Below are 22,698 nucleotides of genomic sequence, written 5' to 3'. Positions count from 1 at the left end.
CATATATACAAACCCAACTTCATTGATGAATTACGAGCTACCCATGTGGCTTCCAATGGGGCCTAATTCGTGATATATATATATATATATATATATATATAATTCCAATAGCTGTACGTACATAGACTCCAGTGCACTTGAGAAACGCTGGTTTTATTAAGCACATAAAAATGAAAGCTCCAAAACTCATGGACTTGCCCCTTTTTAAGTAGTCCAAATCACGAGTCTTAGGGGGCATAAGTTTCATTATCGAAGCTGACAAAAACCAACTGTTTAGTCTTCTTGTTATCCGTTGATCATAATTAGTGCTGCATCTAATTAGGATTGTTTATATATAAATAATTAAAAAAATTGTAAAAATAGCGAAAACTTCCATCAGCTTTTTAAAAAAAACATGGTCTTCATCTTTTATATATATATATATACACGAGTGAAAAAAAAACAAAAAAAAAAAAACTAAACTAATAGTAAACAATAAACAATGCAAATATATTGAATGTGGCATATTGTCAAATGATTAAAAATTTAAAATATAGTATTTAAAGTAGCACAAACCATTGTTAAAACGCACAATGTACGTAGTATAAAATTATTCTAATGCATGGCAAATTCTTTCAACGATAAATTCTTAAGTTTTAGTCCTTTGACAAACACCCCGAACGGTATATTTAAACTGTTGCAAGAGATAGATAAAAAAAGAGTCCTCTTAACCTTAATTTGACACCTGTTAGTGAGTCAGCCGAATGACGGAGACGAAGAAGATGAATATTGTTGAAATGTCCTAGCAGGAGGGCTACGGAGGTACCGTCCCGAGTTCGAAGTGAAACGAGGTGCATGAGAGAGAGAGAGGGAGCTTACATTTCACAACCAGCACACAAGGCGTTTTCAGAGTTGCAGTACCTGAAGGAGGGTACCTGCCCTCGCTGCGCTGCAACTCTGATCGATCGACGCCTGGCCGCCTCCCCGCTGTTCCTCCGTCCCGGGGGACCGGTACGAGTCGATGAGCTGTTTAAATTAAGCAGCGGGGTCTGGGAGGGCATTGATCCTGCAGCAGCAGCAGGATCATGCACCTTCTTCTTCTTCCTTCTTTTTTCTACTTTATTTCTTTTGGGTGTTACTCACAGTCCTCCATAAATGGCGGCCTCGTTAATTTCCTAGTTTGCTCGTACTGCACAAGATACCCTCTTCTTTTCCTTTCTCCTTTCTGCTTTTATTATAGTTATTTATGATCACCTGGAAGATACTCGATCTCGTTTCTCTTTCCCCACGCTACAGATAGATTAATTGGATGCTCTCTCTCTCTCTCTCTCTCGTAGTGATGATGGGAAGGCTGCTGCAGACAGAGAGAGAAGGCGGGACGTAGATTTAGAGCACAGGAGCATGGTGCATGCAAATTTCATGGTTGCTTGAGAGATGGGGAGTTGGATACATGGGAAAAAAAGACAGAGAAAGAGAGATGAGCTTGGTTGGTGTGTGTTGTTTTCAAGGAGTGTTCCTTTATACGTATGCCTCATTTCTGCAGGCAGGGAGGGGAGAGGGTCGCTTTACCTTCATTTCACGTGCGGAAAACACGAGACGTTTCGCTTGGCATGGGAAATATCAAACGATATACATCCGGTCATTTTCGTGAACCGGGAAAAGCCCGAAAGCGAAGAAAAAACTAGAGAGAAAAAAAAATTCAAGAGAGAGAGCGAAATGAAATGGCTAGGAAAGGCATATTGAGCATGTCAGAACATCTAAAAGACAAATGAGAAAACACAAAGAAAAGAAAGGGTGTCAGACTGTTCACATCGACGGGTGATTTGCTTGGAAAGAAAAACACAAAAATAAGAGGGGAGAGAGAGAGAGAGAGAGAAGAGAAGGGAGAGAAAAAGAAAAAGAGAGGGGGCAAGAAAGAATCTGTCCCTTGATCGTATGAAAACGATACATGTAAAATGTAACAGCTTTGATCGATCTGTATACGCATCATCGGCCTCACCTCACTTTCCTTCCCAGCTTTACCCCCTCCCCATCTCTCTTCTCTCTCTCTCTCTCTCTCTTTATATTCCCTGCCTGGCATTAGCCGTATCTTTTTCTTCCCTGTTTCTTCTGATCATCGAATCGTGAAATCCGAGGGGCAAAGACAAGAAGTAAAATAAAATAAGAAAGGAAAAAGAACAGGAGAGAGATGGGGGAAGATTGGAAGAGACAAGGCTAAAAACCAAAGAGTGGGAGTTGGGCAGGAGATGACATGGGGCCACGGCCATCGTCTCGTAACTCGAAAGGATCCAAAGGCCCGGCCACACGCAGCATCCGTCTGGTACAATCAATAGGATTTCTGAAACGATTCCCTTGGGTCTCTACCCACCCTCTCGCCCCCCCCCCCCTGGCTGCGAAGCATCAGCAGCAAGAGGGAGAGAGACAAGGAGTACTGTGTGTGGGAACTTTGGATGTAAACGCGAGAAAGAAAAACTACTGTCTGCGTTAAATTACATGAAAATGAACAGGGAAGAAACCCACAACGAGCTTGAAACTCTGAGCCAGCAGACAATGAGAGTAGGATGGCATTTTTTGGAAACAGCGACAGGAGAAAGAAGACCCGCCTGCACCTCTCAGGTGCTCCCCGGAATTGGATATTCACCACGGCTAGGCCCTCATTTTTTTTCAGATACATATCCGTAAGTCTGTAACCAACCAACATGCTCTCTCACTCTTCAATCTTAAATAAATAAGGTAACAAGAGAAAGAACATATATATATATATATATATATATATATATATATATATATATATATATATATATATATATATATATATATATATATATATATATGTGTGTGTGTGTGTGAATAAAGTAGATGTAAAAGCTATTAATAGTCAGTTAAACCATTTGATGAAATGTGTGTATGTATGACTTAAGTAAATGTAAATTCTATTAATAATCATTTATTCAAACTGATTAGAAGGAAGCTCCAATTATTGGATGCCAGCCAGATGGTTAAAAATTAAATATTTATTGTCAAAAAAGTCATCTAAAAAGTATTGGTTAATATATATGATGCAACAAAAGCTTCATGTACTTTCATTGGCGGTTTATGGTGTTTTTAGCAACAAATTTATTGTTTACTAACATCTTACAAGTGTGTGTATATATATATCTATATATATGATATGAATTTTTCTGGCTGTCCGGATGCTTGGTCTACATCGGGCTACATGTGAGAGTCTAGAGTATCCTATGACAGGAGGATTGGATTTCAGTTCATATATATGTATATATTATTGTGTGTGTGTGTGGTGAAGAAATAGCTGTCATTTGAAGGCATTACTGCCATTTTATATATAACACCATTGCACACCAATCCTCGTAAGTGAAGTGAAACAACCGTTGCGATAGGGGCATGGTGCCACAAAGGCCAATCAGGATCACAAGGGTTCTACTCATCGTATAGGGGCAACGAATCATACCACCATGACCAAGGTCGCAGAGTCGTATCAAATACACCAACAACCTGGAGGAGGGGAGGATGTCCTTGCCTGAAGGCCAAAGCTGAGTGTACTCACGCGATTGATGTGGCCTGTGGGGAACATCAAGGGTTTTACCAACTACAGGCAGCTAGGAACACGTAGCTTGAGACCTTGTTTTTTTTTCTCCCTCACGAACGATACCGCAAAGAAAACAAAAAATGGAGCTGAGAGACCATCAATCAACTGTAGTGAAACAGATGCAGCCAAAATTTAAATGTACGAATGGATTTCATATGGGCTATAAAATGACAAACTGCTTCCAGTTTGTAGAACCCTTTTCTGTCTCCTCTTCCAGTTTCAACCTTGCTGCAGGTAACTCCAAGTTTCTAATTGGCGTCTGCAAAAGAAGAGAAATGCCCGAGCTGTGGGATTCGACGTCTGTGGCTTGCAAATGTCGGAACAAGATGGCAGTCACGAGCACTGATAAATCCACCTTTTGAGATAGGAAGGGGAGACAGTAGGCACATCCTCCCCAGCAAATATAGTTTGATTATTTTAAATCATATACAAATTCTTCTTTCAGTTTAGAATTTGCTTATACACTCAGTGCCTTCTTCAGCAAAACATTACGGGTGGGCATAGATATTGCAAATGCTGAACATTAAGTATGTATACAAGATCTACTTTTTCTAGCATTTACTTAATCTATTGATAAGAATTTATGGTCACATGAACACATTATTGCTTTGCGAGAAACAAATTTCTCCTACAGAATCCTCAGGCAGCAGCAAGGAATTCTGCAAAGGCGGTTTTCACTCAACGTCACAAATATGTGATCATTATTGACTGTACATTGAATCGGTAACTCATCGAACTGACGAGCGCTCCCTCGGGTTCAGCGGTGCATGTATATGGAGCTGATGCTGATCTTCTCTTCCTTTCTTTACGATAAAACGTCCATTCATGGCTACAAAGATAGATATTGCAGGATACTCGCCTTTCATTCGAAGTCAACAAAACCATTTGCCAGGCTCTTGTTGAAGGAATTAATACTTCTTTGATGGTTCATCTTCAGCAGCGGCTAATTTTATCTAAAAGCCCATGAAGGCAGAGAAGCGCTCGGCGACATATAAATGCATCATCAACAGGTTCTAACTTTACAAGGGAAACTCCTTCTGAAGAGCATCAAGATTCTTTGAATTGCACGCTTCCAACATGTCATTTCGAGAAGCACAACTGTGAGAAGCCAGGCAAAGAAGAAAAGGAAAAAGTTAAGGCAAATCCAATTTACGGCACGAATTAACATCTAGTTGAGAACCGAGATAAGAATCAACACTCAGAAAACGTTTCCTCGTGTCAGAAATGAATTAATCGCTTTAGCTTCTTTCTTTACACACACACACACACACAAACCTAAGAGAAATCCGTAAATATTGCCATGCATTTTCTGCCTTGGGATTCATTGCCAGTGCCCTGACATAATATCGAATAGATTCTTCATACTGCCCCTGAACATGAATAAGCAAGGTTAGACAAACCATTGAATGCAAAATAAGACCATGGTTATTTAATGGTCAGGCAGAAAAGACATGCTATATACACTTCAAGAAAATTTTGAAAATCAAATTGACAGAGCAAACATATCAACTTGCATAAGATGATTGTGTCACGAAACATAATAACATGGACACATGTAACTTCCCATTTTATAGTATGAAAGAGTCACTGTTAAACTCAGAACAGCAACGACAGTCCTACCATACTTCCTAAAGATTGAAACGTTTGGCCAGAACAATGTCAGCACTTTATATTCAATAAGATACCAACATGAAGACCCATTCCACAGGAATAACCATACTTTGATAACACTGATTCCGATTTCTCAATGATATCCTACTATCAGGACATCTAACCGAATCCCATGAAACCATTTCATACACATTCCTTGGTATTATCTTTTTATGAAGTAATCTACTATCTTTAAGAAAGCCGTTTTGGATTAACTTCTCAGTTTAAGTAGTGTTTTAGTTGAATCATATGCAAGTTCTAACAGCCTATTCAGCACTAAACCAATTCCTTTCATCAAGGGTTAAAAAGGCACACAGATTCAAACACACGCATACAACTTGAGAAGGCATCAACAGTTCATAATGTCAGTTATGCATTAGTCAGTATGTAGAGACAAAGTCACAAGTGAAACTGAAACTTAGTTAAGGTTCTGTCTTAGATAACTATAAATGAGGTTTCAAATTTGTATCAATAAGAGGTAGATAGACTGGTCTAAATCTCAAGAGTTTCAATTTATAATTGAGCGATTACACTGTTTTGACATATCGAAGGTAGAGAGAGCATACATTGAAAAGATATGTTCCAGCCCCTTTTATGCATTTTGATCTAGAAACTAGATATTGAAATCAGAGATGAAAAAGAATAAGCTATAGAAATCTTACACATGATGGCTACATTCCAATGGCATTCAAAAATACATGCATGAACATCGTTGGGCTTAAAATCAAGTGCACTATGTTACCAATAGTATTCACAAAGAATTATGTAAGAGTAACAAACCTGATTAGCATAACTAATACCCATATTTGCCCATGCACGAACATAGTTGGGCTTCAAATCTAGTGCCTACATGGGAAAAAAGAAGAAAAAAAAATTAGCCAGGTATACAAAGTACTCGACAAAATTTATCAAGGATTGAAGAACGAGCAAAATGGATTCCCACAAGATTGTCCAACAATGCAAATCAATCAAAATCTCTAACACCAAATGGCTGTTCAAGAACAACGTTTGAGAAGAAGATCAAAGGTTCTTCTACCAACTAAACACTTAAACCCGTCGCTGGTGAATGGTAGTGTAATAATTCATGACAGCAGCTTATTCCCATAAGGCTAATTTTAACGTTTGGGCATTAGGATACAGATAGCATGAGCCTTCATGCTGACAAGCATATATGCACTCAGAAATACGAAAGCACACTCTCAGAATAGAAGTCATACTTCAAAAGTATATTGATCTTAAAACATCCACAAGGAGAAAGATATAAAAATAGCAACATTTAGCAGTAATATTACAATATCACCATATTATCTATGTAGTTTATGTAGTTCAAACATATATTTACCGTTAATTTTTTCTTTTATGAAAATGAATTGCTTAAGTATTGAAACATCCAATTTTTAAATCTGAGGTTGTCATGAGGTAATTCCTATTGTTTTACATTGCGGGGGGGCAGCTGAAAGCACAAACACAAAATCACAGACACAACGCATGCATGCACATAATATCTATATGTGCTGTGTATGCTGAGTATGTCTACATGTGAATATAAAGGACATCATCAACCCCATGTTTATTGCATCAAGCAGGATTAAGAGAAAGAGAGGGGGGAGAGAGAGAGAGCGAGAGAGCTTGGTAACTGGTTAGCAATCATAAATTTACAGGCAAACCCTCCCTGAGTGACACAGTAAAGGTTGTTTTAGTTTCTATAGGTAGATATGGCAAGCAGTAAAGATTAAAAACACTGCAGGGGTGCTGAACCTATCCCACTCAGATTGACCTACTAGCATTTTAATATATGTAAGATGTTATCTTGTGAAGATCTTTGCTGCCTGGGACATACAAGCATGTCCTGGCCAACTCCTAGGCATTGCACAAAGTGCAGATCTTAACGCAAGAACTGAATTATTCTTTATCTGTATGTGGCTTTCCATCTTCCAGTAATACATTGAGCGACTTAAAAGAACTTTTCCTCCAGGATAGCAAAGTGCAGTTCTCTTCCAACCTTAACCAAGTTGCAGTTACAAACTAAGAGAAAAAGGAAATTTAACACAATCAACCATAAAATATGCTGGAGAGCATATTTAACGAGCATCTTTTTTTAGTTTTCTTGTTCTTGATAAACCACTGAATAAAAGATAAAGCAGGTAAGGAAAATACATTTTTGTGACAACTTGCAATTTGCTTTAGAATTAAAAAAAAACAAAAAAAAACAAAAACAAATAGACATGACTAAGAACTAGTCAACTACCTGTTGATAAGCAAATATGGCATCAGCACTTTGAACACTGTTTGCTTGAGTTGCACCAAGCTTGTTCCAAAGAGAATAATCACGTGGTTTTAGCTTTAGTGCTTGTTGGAAGGATGAGATAGCTTTGTCATATTCTCTAGATAAGTTATAGAGGACCCCAAGAACTATATGGACATCAGCATCCTCGGGGGACATTCGAACAGCCTCATTGAATAGCAGAGCTACCTGCATGCAGGATAACATGTGAGTTAGCTACAAAATAAAACTGACACCAAACATGTTCAAAATAAATTACATACTCTATTACTACTACGATCTAATTAAGCATATTATGTCTATGATAAACAAAACTACTGAGCATCTCTAGATCTCGTTGTGGAAGAAAAGGCTTGACATGCCACTCAAACTGCATCCCAGAAGTGATACCTGTTGAAGCAGAAGGATAGACCATTCTTATGGACTGAGAAAAGCACACATCAATATTGTTGATACTACAGTTAGGAAGATGGTTTTTCAACAGCACAGTTGTTATATTGTCTACAAACATACCATGAATTTTAGAAAAGTTCACATGAATTTTTGAAGTTCTTTCCCCTCCTTTTGCCACTTCTTTCAACCCATTGAACGTGCTCAAGCAATTCCTCTCAACATGAATGATGGCATGTCTAAAAGATGAACAAACTGTTCAGCAAGAGGACCAGAGTTGCAGCGTGAAGATTGAAATCCAAAACGTTCTTTGTTTCAGGACTTTGAGGTGCACAAAGTATGAAATCTTCCAAATATCTTCTGGTTGACAAAATTATCGGTAACAGATAGTCTCCAAAGCTGAAACCTCTATTTCCTCATAATACGATGCCTCATTCACGTTAAAAATCTAGACCATACATATGTCTAATTACCAACCACTTCCAAGGAACAACTCTTGCCAATAATTTAACTTGAAGGCCTCATCATAAGGTTTTACACTTTTACTTCATCTATTGCCACAAGTCAAACAAAATGCTAGTTCCATGATTAACATCTCAGTAATGGCATCCAGGATTGAACCATAGAGATGGAAAAATAGTGAATAAAATTGTAAACTGAATTTGCACTCTTGCTGCTGAAGAAATCAGCATACGTCTAAGTGTTCAGTCTTGCAGCAAAACTCAATGCTTTCTTTTCAAAAGGTTATAACATCTCTTTTAATGCACCATGTGAGAAGATCACAAGATCTTCGGCCTGAAAAACTCCTGAAGACCTGGATGGTATTAAACTGTAGAGCTAGGAAGTTTAGGATTAGACTACCAGATATAGAGAAATATCCAAATTATTGCATATCAATTAGCCACCTTCCCCTTTGACAAGTCCAACCAGAGAATAATGAAGCCTTAGCCATAAATATCGTAATATTCCTATTTTTGAAAATATTGCAATATTAACCAAAAAAATGAAAACAATGCAATATTTTGAAAAAAGATAAATATGAACTTACCGCAGTTTTTTCACGGTTTTTTGAGTATTCTATTCACACGCTGAACTGAGGGTATTGATGACATGTCGAACTTTTTTTTAATGTAATTTTTTTTTAATGTGTTATCATGCAAATGGTGCTTTTCTTCTTTAAAAAGGGACAATCTGAGACGAACAGAGAGCCAAGAGAGGCATTCTTGAACATGTAATCCCTTTTTAATGGCAAAAAGGGAACTTAAAACTTCTTCAGGGCTTTTAAGCCCTAGCATTCAATTGGCTTTCATTTGAAACATAAAAAGATGAGGCTGCCACATTGCTGGGGAGGCTGCAGGACACCCATTTGTTTTTTTTTTTTTTTTTTTTCATTTTATGTCAAGTAAGGAGCATGTGATATCTGACTTTTTTTTTTTAAAATTTCTCTTCCATTGTTACTTCCTCTTCTTTTAACTTATCCTTTGTCATTCAAGGGTAAAGCGCTGTTAGGTTATTTTTATCATTACAAAAACATCATGTTTACTCTTTATCAGTTTACCTAGATGCTTTTTGACTTTTCATTAGTTTCTCATTTATTTTTCTAATTTTTAGGATTTTTTCACTTTCTTATAAAAAAAATTCCAAGATTTTCCCAAAAACAGTTTTGCTGAAAAATCCCCAAGAAAAACCTTATAGATAAAGCACAAGAACGATATTTTGTGGCTATCGATAAAGCTGAATTGCCTGAGTAAACATGTTGATTATCATTTTGAATATAACCCATCAGATAATCCCAATATTGCAACATAGGACATACACTACCTACACAATCAGGCAAAGAACAAGCACACTTTACCATATGCATAAAAACACATCAAGCAGCAAATACATTCTACATTAATATATACTCACCATCTGATTTTGCCATTAGTTAATCATCCTTGTAAATGGGGGAAACAATCTAAGACATGTTCAAGATACCTTAACCATAGAATTTGGATTACTTTCAACAGATTAAAGTTGGAAATAAACATTAGCTTCTTACATCATTATGATAGAGTTTATCTGTTTGATCTGGTGGGACGAGACTCCCATACTTTGGGTGCTGCTGAAGCCACCTATACAGATATTTCAATGCCGCTGATTGCTCAAGCTCTGCACATATCCCAAAAGCCTAACGTCAGTGACTGACAATTATGTCACAGCAGCTGATAATGATGAAGCACACGTCTTACCGTTAGTGTGACTCACACCAAGAGCAAGAAGCACTTCTAAATTATTTGGATCGGCTTCCATTGCACGCATCATTGATGCAATAGCCTGCAGGGATGCAAGTCAAGAATATTTATAAGAGACCAACATTGAGAAATGGGAGAAAAGGGCAACTTTACATCCTCCATTTGTTTTATATTTAATCATAGAAAATGTGGCAATTCATCATCTAGTCATTAAATCCTCTAGGATGATGAAAAAACAAAATCTCACTAACTTCCAGAAAAATAGGAACCGTGCTCAGAACTTTTGTTCAGGACCAAGCATCTTTCAAAGTCAAAAGGATATTGTCATTGCACAGCATAACCACCCCAGTAAATTGTTGATCCCTGATGCAACACAACTTTTTGGCATGACACATATTGTCTGCATAAATTGCTTTGATCTACTTGCCAAGACATGACACAAGGGCGGAGGCAACACAATTATGTAAAACATTCACAAGGTTTCAACTGCACAAATAAGAACTCTTACTCATTCAACAAAATTCTGGTGTTTGTACACGTTTAAAAAAGGGAAAAAATGATGAAATACATACTAACAAAGGTAACAGACATGACATAACAATATTGTGAGCTTGCACACAAAATATCCTTTTGGTAATCAAAACACAATAAGATAAGAACTTATAACGCCATTCACTCAAACTGTTGATAGAAACACAAACATCTTAACCATATGATTAACAGAGTTGGCATTAGTCTTTGAAACAGAATTTATGGGAAAACAACAAAAAAATAAATTGAAGAGCTACAATCTTTTTCAATACAGCTACCATTCTTTTCTAATATAGAGAAGACCAATAAGTTATGGCCTTCTCTCTTCATTTACAGATGATTGAAGCATCATAATCCTACCAAGAAGCCACAAAAATACAAGTCATTACCCCACATAACAAGAGTATCCAGCCCCATTTTGCAGGCAGGACCACAAAGCTTTTCATACTTCATATACAACTTCATAAATAGCAGACATTTGGGACAGAAATCATTTTGAGATCATTAGAATCTTAGATCGTGCTTTCCTCTCTAAGCTATTGATTAAGTAGTACAGACTAGAAAGCCCAATTAACTTTTTAATTTCTCAGCCATCAGAAAATCAGATCATTTGTTTCCTCTCGGGAGTTTTGTTCATGAGCCTTGGATCAAATTGACCCTTGACACTTGAAGTTTTTATTTGAAATCTAGTTGTGGACAGCCATCAACATTTAAACCTCTAGCTAAAACTTGGAATTTCTTATATAGCTATATTTTTTATGCTTTTCATTTTATTTATTACTTGGAATTTCTTATATAGCTATATTATTGATCCTTTTCGTTTTATTTATTATGTTCCAATACTTTTAGTGTTCTTCTGTAGTTTTACTGATTGGACACTCTGAAGTCTATATATACATATATAATGAACAGTATGGTGATAAAACTTCATTACTTAGAAAGTCATTGTTGAGAATTTACCTGTTGATCATCATCATTTTCTGCATGCGTAATTCCAAGCAATCTCCAACCTTCAGAATTATCAGGATTCTTCAAAACCTCAGCTTCCAAAGCAAGCACAGCTTCACTTAGAAGACCTTTGCGGAATAGTTCCTGTCCTTCTTTCAGCGGATTAGGGTGCCCAACATATGGATTCTGGTCCGAGAAAACATAGATCATTCTTGAAGAATCTGACTTCTGCTGGCCAGCTGCAATTTGCTCTTCAACGAACCTGCACATGCAAAAGAGTACAATCTAATTCTCTGCCCGGTCAAAACTTTCCATGACTTATGAAAATTCCGAAGAGAAAATACCGCTAGAAAAACAAGGAAATATGCACTTAGAAACTCAAGAATCTTGTGAGATACATATTACCTATGGAATACAAAGTCTTTAAGGAGGCCAAGGCACCCGCTCTTGGGTGTGCATATATATATATATCAAGAGAGAGAGAGAAAGCGTTTTTCCTAACGCCGAATACCAGTCGAGCGGATCACTCAGCTGGTTTGGGCTGTCCATGTGGACGGCCTATTCTTTGATTAACAAAAAAAAACACCCCACGACACGAGGCACGCCACTAGGGAGGCAGATGGTCTGCCGGCAAGGGTAGGCTGGCGGAGGAGGCAATGGAGGAGGCGACGGCCTCTCGCTTCTCAAAGAGGCAGGGGGGGATTTCCCCCACCTGCCATCAAGATGCAGTTTATGGTGCGGCAAGGGGTTTATGATGGCTTTTGCAAACAGTTTATGGTCCTTTTAGATTGACTTGACTATTGCTTTTTCCCCATTTAACTTTGTTTGTAGGATGGGGTACCGAGACAAAAGGACGCAACTGATGCAACCTAAACTCCATTGAACCAACCATTCAACCTATGCCACATGGATACGGGTGTGGATGTGTACATGGGTACAGTGCAATTTCAAAAACCTTGGTTGCAGGAACACTACGTGTCGATATATGCACAAACACACACACACACACACATATATATAGGTGAGTCAAAACAGCACCAGCACTCATGCAGGTGCAACACAGGCATGATGACCTCCTTAAAGAGTCCATGTTACATAGATTCCAACTATAACTTGGAATGTACTAAGAAAGACGAAAGAATGAACTTACTTATCATAAGCATCAGCCCAGTTATCTGCAGTACTATCAAAGGCTCCCTCTGCAACCCCACGATTGAATTCTTCTGCCCAGTCATTGATATTCAGCTTGGAGAACTCATCCACCCACTGATCATTTGTACTACCAAACTGGTTTTGTTCTTTTGCAAACTCATTCACCCACGTATCTGCACCATTTTGAAGCTGAAAGATACACAGCCATCAGACACACACTCTCTCTCTCTCTCTCTCTCTCTCTCTCTCTCTCTCTCTCTCTCTCTCTCTCATGCAGTAGCCCAAAGGCTGGTTGATGAAAGGCCTAATGTGCAAGAGATAGTTGGACCCCTGTTTATGCATTACTTGGTTACATCCTTTGTTCTCACCATTTCTTTATAGAAAATGACAAGCCTCTCTATGTGGTTGCAGGTAGAATCAGACCAAATCATGTTACGTTGTTTGAATTCTACTTTTCCAGCAAGCACTTAGATGGCCTTTTTTCCTTTAATTTTCAAGGAGGTTGATGCAAAATAAGAGAGCAGTTTAGCAGATGATCTGACATAATCCTTTCATAATTTCTCTTTTTAAACTTTCATAAACTTTGGCCTGATATCACCCAGTGAATCTCATGATGCAAACAGATAACAGGTGGCGCATTCAAATTTTTAATTTACATATGTTGGAATGTCTGGGAAACGAAAAACCACCTTTTTCCATATAATTTTAACTTTTCTTATGGCAGAAAAAATGTGTGCTGCATATATTGAGAAAGTATGGATTCCCCATCAAGTATAGTTTAATTTTTTTAACTCATATACAAATCCTTTTCAGTTTAGAAATTGCTTACACACTCAGTGCCTTCTTCAGCAAAACAATACAGGTGGACACAGATATTGCAGATGCTGAAAATTAACAGTGTATACAAGATCCACTTTTACCAGAATGCAATGAAGAGAATGTAATTTTTTTCTGAAATGATCTTTTAACATAATTTCATACATTTACAAATATAATAAAGACTTTGAGAACAACACTTACAAACTGATCTGCCCACGAACTGGTTGTCTTTTCATTCTGCTGATTGTACTCCTCTGCCCATTCATTGGAAAGAGATGGTGCTGCTGGTCTCAGTTGATTATCATCAACGATTAACTCCCCACGGCTCATCTTTGATACAAACTGAAGGAACTTAGAGTTCTGTTCATCGTATCTCCAAGTAAGAATGTATATCACCAACCATGTTCAACAAGATAGAAAGTTAGAGTGGAAACAGGAAGGGAACAATTCAGGAAGATCAAATACAGTTGCCTGTACAACAAAAATAAATGGAAAATATTCAATACAACAAAGCAGATTCAGTGAGTCATCACAAAATTTTACTTCTGGTAACAGTCTTACAGGTATGTAATGCATATTCTTTTCGAACTAAATAAGAAAAAACATTTGTACAGTTAAAAATTCCTTTGCACCCAGTGTTTTCGTTTTGTTCTTTCTACACCTTCAATAAGATAAAGAATTAGATCGAAGGGCATAACAACAGATGAAACTTTCATTTCATCATGAAATATTTTACTCATTCTTCACTAGAGACCAATTTAAAAAGCAACCACCTAGACTACAATTACACCAACAGAAACACAACTAAGTGGAGGAGTATTCATGTCACCAAACTAAAACCATGAATTTGACTGCTGATAATTAAACAGCAAGACCACACTCCACAGTCAAAACTTAAATCAATTGTAAATGTTGCCTCAAAGACATGCCTGAAATCTTGGATCTTCGTTTTGAGCTAGTGTATGTGCGAGCATGCGAGACTGTTCCATTGCTGCTAAATGTGACATGTTTGCACCAGTCAGTTGACTCTGTGATGCCATCAGTTGTTCCTGAAATGAGATAAGAAAAATTCAATCAACATTCGATCAAGTCAACAAGTCTTACACATATGAAACAAAAACAAACAATAAGCAGATGTTTAATCCTCTGCCTCACATCATTCTCCCTTCTTTTGTCCTCCAACCACACATGTAGAAATTGACATGCACGAATCTGGACCTGGCCACACCTTGCACATATGCTCATGCATATGAACACCAGTTCAGATATTGCATGACAGAGATAAAGGAGTTTACAAAGCAACACTTTAAGTAAACCAAGAAATGAGTACATAAAAAATGTGACAGACAATCAGGTAACCACACAAATGCAGGACATAGCCCAGCATCCTTCTGTTGGTAGCAGAATCACTCCTACATGTAGAGTTCCAGATTTCCTGCTTGCAGTGTTGAAATCTGGAAGCAGTGACGCCTATTGCACAGAGACACTTCACTTGACATGTGCTTCCCAACAATGTTGTAAAAGGTGTAGTGTAATGCTTATCAGTCGGGCCGACCTATACGCTGTAGCGTACCGTAGAGTATCATAAAATTAATTTTTTAATTTAAAAATTATTTAAAAATCAGAAAAATAGATAAAAATCGACAAAAAAACCGAAAAAAAAAGAAGAAAAAATGTATTCAATAAGAAAAATCATCATACATAAGGAACATTCATGTATAACAACAACACATTCAAAAATAAGAAATCAGAGATTCAAAATAACATAATAAGCATCCATCACAATTTTAAACTTGAAAATTTTATAGAATCTTAGGACTTAGATTACATCACAATTCATAAGTTCAAAACACATAGTTATTATCTTTCATGATTCAACGATAATATTCATCATTTGCATCATCATCTTCATTTTCTTCATTAATCTCTCCATCCCACGTCTCTTGGAGTCTTTAAAAACAAGAAGAGAGAGAGAGGACAGCCCCTTTTTGCATTTTTTCCCGTATCATACGATACGGGAGTGTATCGCCCATATCGTACGATACGGGCGATATGCTTATGATACACGAGCGTATCTTGTATTGTAAGCGTACCGTATAGGTTATCTAAACCTATACGGTATGTATTGTACGATACGGATAACATCTTACAAGACTTACATTATAAAGTTCATGAATACATCAGGATTCTTTGGAGATATAAAAGCAAGCAAATGTCCCATTGTCCAAGACTGAACACTTCATCATGAACATGTATGTGAATAATGATCTAGATTGCCTATCCTCAACTTGCAGTATTTTCCTCTCAGAATTTGTTTTGGATTATATTAATTGTTCTAATTTCATACATAATGGTTTTAACTTTTATTGCTCAAGAGTTTGCACTTGATCGGATTTGCATGCTTTATTTGATTGCATGCATGCATGCATGTATCCGTACGTGTTCAAGAAGGAGGGAAATACACTTGTTGCTTTCCACTAAGCCAATAAGTTTGTGTACTCTCTGCCGTTCTTTTGCCTAACTGGTTAGCACCATTAGTGCAGATTCTTCAGAATCATCAGAACTTGGGATGGCATAATCATCTGAGCAATTACAATGTCGCACCAAGAGTGGTCCAGGACGTATTTTCAATTTTTCTCTCCCCCCTGCTCATCCACAGGGTTGCATCAGCCCACAGAAAGTAGGTGTCATATGGATACAACTACTCAAAACCATATTTCTTCCATAGGCTCCTTAAGTGGATAGAGGGGACTGGACTATATATATGTATATAGTCCAGTCCCCTTTATCCACTTACGAAAATCTGCACTAGTAAGTTTTTTAATTCAATTTAAATTGATAGATGTGCTCATCATGATCTGTCTAGTAAAAATAGTGTAGTAGACCAATTATTTTTCACCTTATATGTGTTCCTTTCAGAGGTGAATAATCAAGAGCTCATAGGCATCTCATATCGCTCTTCCTTTTTTGTCGGTAGAAAGAAAATAATCCTTGAAATCAAATAAAAAATAGATTGAAATATCCTCTTTATGAACTGACAGGAGCTAGTGTTTTTACCTGCAGGAGAACTTGATGATGAAAACTCAGTTTTTCATATATTATTTCCCTCAATATCATGTGAAAAAGAGGGAGGCATATGAGATGCCTATGAGTTGTTGATCATTCATCCATTATAAGAACACATATTAAGGGTAAAAAAGTAACCATTTCACTATATTATCTTTATTAGAGGGACCATGATAAGTACATATATCAAGTTAAATAGAATAAGAAACACTTTTTAATGCAACTTTTGTAGATCCAATCGTGCATTTTTGTACACACACACACGTGCATGCATGCACACGAAAGAATTAGATCCTGACTGTAGAAAAGATGGCAAACCCTGACTATTCTCTCTATCTTTCTTCATTGGAAGTCCTCTTCTTAGCATTTAATGAAGAGAGAAATAGAGAGAGTAGTTAGGTGTCATGTTTGAGTGTGTACTTATATACATATTTGTATATATACACACACATACACACACACACACACACACACACACACACACATATATATATATAATAGAGAGAGAGAGAGAGAAAGAGATAAAGGCCATCCAATCGACCCAGATATCACGTCTCTCTTTCTTTCTTTTTGGCACTCTCTCTATCCACAGCAAGAGAAGAGCGAGACAGAGAGAGAGGGTCATCTCTCCCTTTTCTCTCCCTCTCCTCTTGCCATCAAGAGGGAGTCAGGGAGAGAGAGTGGCAGAAAAAATGAAGTCCATCTAATCTGTGTCGTTTGGACAGCCCTCACGGGCTGATGCAGCAGCCTGCTGGGCAGCTCTCTCTCTCTCTCTCTCTCTCTCTCTCTCTCTCTCTATATATATATATATATATATATATATATATATATATATATATATACTGAATTACAAATTTCCTCTTTCTTGGCTGTCCTTTTGTGGAGTGGTCCACTTTATCCAACTAGACCTGCCCCACTCCACTGCCTGGACACTACAGAAGATCTAGACCGTCTTCCTCATGATCCTTCAATTAAAATGATTTACATCCTTACACTTTTAGATACATAAGTTTTGCAATCATGCATGCTTTTCAGATACCTATAATAATTGTATTACACGATTAGAATTCTCCCTAGAGACAAATGCCTGTACCTGCAGTATGTTATTGGAATCAGCAGACTTCTCTGATAGCAAAAAATGGAAATACCTGTGGAAGTGGTTATGCAGTGAGATACCAACCATCAGTCCTATTCTTAGGGGTTATTGGTGCAAGAGAACAACCATATCTTTAAGGGGCTACCCTATCTTATTTCAATACCTTTAGTGTTCAAAGGAATATCCATGATATGCTGAGATGAATTGACCTTACATAGAGCAAGAATTGGACTCTCTTTAGGGACAATTCAATCGAGCAATTGACTGTCACCACTTGGTTGTTTTCCACTGGTTAGCCTTACAGCTATCCTCATGACCATCTGTCATGGTTCATTGCCTTCCTATACTATTGGAAAACACATTACAAGAAATTAAATTACTAAGAAACATCAAACAGCAGGCAGTTTTTCATGGACAACAAAGGGAATTATTTGCTTGCCGATGAGCATTGTTTATAAAAATAAATAAGCAGCAGAAACAATTTGACACATGATATTTTGCCAGAAATTAGATGACTATAAAGGTTAACCCAGTAAAAGCAACAACCTGTTCAAACTGAGAGATCCAACTGTTAACACCATGTTGTTTGTCAAAAGCATCTGCCCAGGAATCAGGTTCTCCATGTGATCTGGACTGGCTAAATTCAGTAACCCATTTATCAGCAGCATGTGCAGTTCCAAAGTTTGAGGCACCTTGTGATTCTGTCCAATACTCTTCCAGCTCAGGGTACTTTCCACGTTGATGCCCCTTATTCCGCAGATCATTATCAATGTCTAGGGAATGTAATAATGCTGTTACCTGGAAGGAGGCATTCATCATAAATCAGATGGAAGACTACAAGGACAAAAAAACCCATAATTTAGAGCCGTAAGTGCAACTAATTTCCAATGAGAAGCATACCTGGGCATTAATATACTCATCACTCTTATCAGCAAAAAAGTGTCGTGCCATTATGCTGCTCCGGTCCAATATACATCGCTTATCAGATTCAGACAAACCTAAAACTGGAAGTGCCACTGGGCGAAAAGGGATACCAGCCCGACCACTGTCCACAAAAGAGTGTAGAAAACGAGACAAAATGTTCTGTGGAGGACCTGTTAAAGAGCAATAAGTGCAGCAACTCAATAGGAATCTGTTGAAGTACATGAAGTGGACATGATATGAACTTAATTGAATGAATTTTCATTTATGGAAGCTGAATTTTTATGGCACTAAAAGATAAAATTATCCACCTCATAAGTCAATTTTCATATGTTAAGCAAATATTTACAGGTTCTTCATAATTTCTAATGTTGAAGTTAGACCCTCACACAGGCTCATTTGTGAGCAAGAAATATGAAGCCACCAGTGGCTCTCTCTCCTTAAAACTGCATGTACATAGTGTGCACGTACTTGCCAGCTAGAGGTGGAAATTGATCAAGTAGCTTCATCTTGCCTTGACTCGGTTCATTATGCTGACAAGTTGACTCAGTAAGACTGAGTAAGTCAAGTATGAACAGGCAATATTTGTTCAGACTTCAGACAAGTCATTTTGGCTTATTACTCAAACAAGCTGCTTAATGAGCATTCCAGCTCATACATGTGTGTATTTGTGTGCACATCAATCTTGTCCATTAGATATGGACATTGCAAATGACAAGAAATATAAGACGCAGAATGTAACAATGAAATTGGACTAATATGGAAATTCTACAGCCATTCTATAGAAAAGATGGAGGATACTTGTTATTGTCAAAGAAAATATGTAACATTTTACCAACAAAAGCAGTAGCGTATTTGGCTTTACCTTCCCAAGTTGGTTGTGGGAAAGGACCAGCATTGTTGTAAATCTGCTCAAACTCAGCAAACTGAGGCTGAATTTGTCCGACTTGATTATGAGGAAATGGCTGCACGGGAGATCGATGAATTTCATTCCATGCTTCACCAAGACCACCATGTTCTGCGGAACGGTAACTTTGAAGAAACTCGGAACCCTGAAACAGGAAGCCTGTCAAAAAATTTTCAACAAGATGCTTTTAGACAAGCATGAAAGAATAAGAAGGTCAAACCTGAGTATCCGGAAGCTCATATTTATCTTCTGAGCCTGGAAGAGATAACAAGGGACTTTCTGTGCCGAAGTTGGTGGCATCAACGCCAGCAACTGTTGCTCCTGGAAGCTCGTTTAGTCTTTCCTGTAACGAAGGACGATTCGTGGAACAATTATTACACGACCTCTTCATTGGCATGGTGATTAAAAAGATGACTTGTGTAACGAATTTCACCAGCATCCTAACGAGTTAATTCAAGCTACTTTTCTTTCTAAGATTGCAATTGAAGATTTTAACCTTTTGGTTCCCGGTATATTTGGTAGCCTGTGCTGCTAAACTGGGGTAAGTACAGCTCCACGTTAAGGAAAGCAATTAAGAGTAGGGCAAGCAACAGGCATAGTTAAAGTTCAGCAGCAGAGAAGTTACAGTCAGAGAGACAAAATAACGTGGCGCAAAGCGCCAAAGAGAGAGCTCGAAATAGCAGGAAGAGCCCGAAGAAATTATGCGCCGCAGACGCATCAAAGGAAGATGCACGGGAATCTATGGATATAGCCCAAGGAAAACCCACCACCGACCGTTGGCTGCCCTGCGCCCAGTTAAATCCGTGAATTTTCCCCTGCCTACCATGGAGTATCCTAACTTCTACCTCACGGGAATAGACGCCCGCCATGGGTTCCGGACATGGAGATCCCATCTGACACTTGGCAACACTTTATAGATCGCCCGACGGGCGATTGCATGAATCTTTCCCGACAGAAATCCGAAGAAAAAAAAACACAAAGAACAAGAAAAGGATGTAGGAAGAAGAACAATTGGAGGAAATACGAGCTGGCGGGAGAGGGGATTACCTGAGTTTTAGAGGAGGAGCCAAGAATAGTGTTTGCGAGGGCGCCAAACGGATTGGAGGAACTGGACGATGAGCCAGGGACGGCACACGCGGCTCCGCCGGTCACTAAGTCCCTCAGCGCCATTGCTCCGATCGATCGATGCCAAAATCCTTCCTCCTTCCTATCCAAGGCGTCGGAAGAAACGAGGAATTCTCCCTCGCCTTCGTTCTTATTCTTCTCTTTCCTCTGAGTTCGGCAGGACTGTTCCCGCCTCCCGTGGGGTTATCCTTCTCCTCCCAGACTCTCCCCTGTCTCTACTTCCGTGTCCAAGACGCAGGAAAAGAAAGGAGGAGAGTCCAGACGGGTATCCGGTTTCTGTGTTTGTCGTCAACAAAAGCGATGGGAATAAACGAGACGGTGTGACCTCACCACCCGCTCCTCATCAGTTCTACCTTTTCGATGCGCAATAGGAACAAAATGAAATCTGCCGGCTACCCGGATGGTTTTTTTTTTTTTCAAATTTTAAAAAATTTGTTTTTTTAGTTTTGTTAAAATTTGTTTTTTTAGTGAGTTTTTAAAACCTGATTTGCCTGTTTGGATGATAATGAAAAAACTTTCATTTTTCAAAACCTGAGATGACAAAAAATGAGTTTTTAAAGATACTTGAAAAAAAAAAAAAAACAAGTTCACCGGAATATTAAATAGGGTTACTTTATAATTATAACATGAAGAGCATTTTCAAATAATAACCTTTTGGCAAATTGGACTGTCTTATATTTATGTCATCTTGTTAACAGTCCTCTCCTCATCAAAACTGACTTTTTATGACATTTTTTGGTGACAAAATAAATAAATAAAATGCTATTTGACAATATATATATATATATATTCAAATCAGCCGACTACTTTTATAGTTGGATGGTATTTTTTTATTTTGTCATTAAAAATTATTGTAAAAGATACATTTAAGAGGATCAATTGCTTGCTACAGTTTTTAGCAATAAAACACATTTTTCTAATAGTTTTTAGCGATACAAAATAAAAAATTGCAAAAGTATTAGATTGGTTTCAATTTTATTATAATCACGTAAAAATAGTAGGCTGAATTCAATAACATATATATATATATATATATCAAAACACCTTCCCATAAGCATAACGAATAATAAATTATAATTTTTTAAAATTTCTCCACCAATTGCTCTTGAACAGAAAAAATATTAGAATAATTATATAATAAATAAAATGACACTTTAAATTAAAATTATAGGAAAAATAAAAATTTTAAGAAAAAAATCGGAAAGGGGCAGAGACAAGGTACCCCACATGAATTTTTTTTATCAAATTTACATGTAAATTTTAGAAAATTTTATTTGTTATATATAAAAATTTTAAAAAATAATATTTCGGCATTAGACAAAATTTGGAAACTTTAATTCGGCCCTTCTGGTGAAAAAATTCTGGCGATGCATGCGAAACTTAATTCTTGTTAGTAACTGATCCAGATTTATTTACATAACTTGATTTGCCACCTATACAAAAATGAAGTTTTGAGTTAATAGGGGCTAAAGCATCCGCAAGAGAAGCTGGTCCAACACATTTAACTATTCCCGCCACTATTAGTTCATATTTTTTATATCCAAGTCAGTTCTTTTAACCATAACTACACGCTACTTATTAGAAGCAAATGTGAAAGCTTTTAACTTTATCAAAACTTTAGGTTTATCTTTTCATACATGTGTTTTTAGAAAATTTACATCTTTAGAAAATTTACATCTTTTGAGTCAGCTATAGTAATAAGTTGAAAGTTTACCTGTATCTTTTGAGTCTGACATATCTTTATAAGTGTAACTTGGATATTTTCATTTTTATAGACATAATTTCTTGAGTTGTCAAGCCAATTTCCTTCCTTTGTACTATACCATTTTATGTCCATCAAAAAGACTCAAATTAGAGATAGCATCGGGCCTGGTACCCGACTAATACTAGTACGCTACTGGCCCCGGTCGGCCAATTCGGCTCGATAAGTTAACCTCTTGCTCACTAGAACAAACTAGATTGGGCTTCAGTCTATTTGGTATCTGA

General features: G+C 37.4%; 1 protein-coding gene across 1 annotated transcript; it reads right to left on the bottom strand.

Annotated features, from left to right (window-relative positions):
- Window positions 1-3,977: 3,977 nt before the first annotated feature.
- Window positions 3,978-21,025, bottom strand: LOC116250228 (peroxisome biogenesis protein 5). Its single transcript, XM_031623764.2, has 15 exons — window positions 20,635-21,025; window positions 19,808-19,930; window positions 19,546-19,732; window positions 18,660-18,853; window positions 18,306-18,557; window positions 14,527-14,646; window positions 13,799-13,957; window positions 12,777-12,967; window positions 11,639-11,888; window positions 10,145-10,229; window positions 9,955-10,064; window positions 7,485-7,709; window positions 6,017-6,082; window positions 4,862-4,956; window positions 3,978-4,684 (listed from the first exon to the last, which is right to left on the bottom strand). The coding sequence occupies exons 1-15, from the start codon at window positions 20,755-20,757 to the stop codon at window positions 4,606-4,608; spliced, it is 2,259 nt and encodes a 752-aa protein (XP_031479624.1). The 5' UTR covers window positions 20,758-21,025; the 3' UTR covers window positions 3,978-4,605.
- Window positions 21,026-22,698: the final 1,673 nt, after the last annotated feature.

The sequence above is a fragment of the Nymphaea colorata genome, chromosome 3 (genome assembly GCF_008831285.2).
Source record: "Nymphaea colorata isolate Beijing-Zhang1983 chromosome 3, ASM883128v2, whole genome shotgun sequence".
Classification (NCBI taxonomy): Eukaryota; Viridiplantae; Streptophyta; class Magnoliopsida; order Nymphaeales; family Nymphaeaceae; genus Nymphaea; species Nymphaea colorata.
Note: the sequence above shows the minus strand (reverse complement) of the source record. Positions and strands in the feature narration are given on the sequence as shown.

Excerpts from the sequence above, each read along its gene's own strand:
- LOC116250228 (XM_031623764.2), bottom strand. The coding sequence starts at position 20,757 with ATGGCGCTGAGGGACTTAGTGACCGGCGGAGCCGCGTGTGCCGTCCCT. Across the intron at positions 19,733-19,807 it reads ATGAGCTTCCGGATACTCAG|GGTTCCGAGTTTCTTCAAAG; the intron begins GTTTGACCTTCT and ends TTCCTGTTTCAG. Across the intron at positions 4,685-4,861 it reads TATTTACGGATTTCTCTTAG|TTGTGCTTCTCGAAATGACA; the intron begins GTTTGTGTGTGT and ends GGCTTCTCACAG.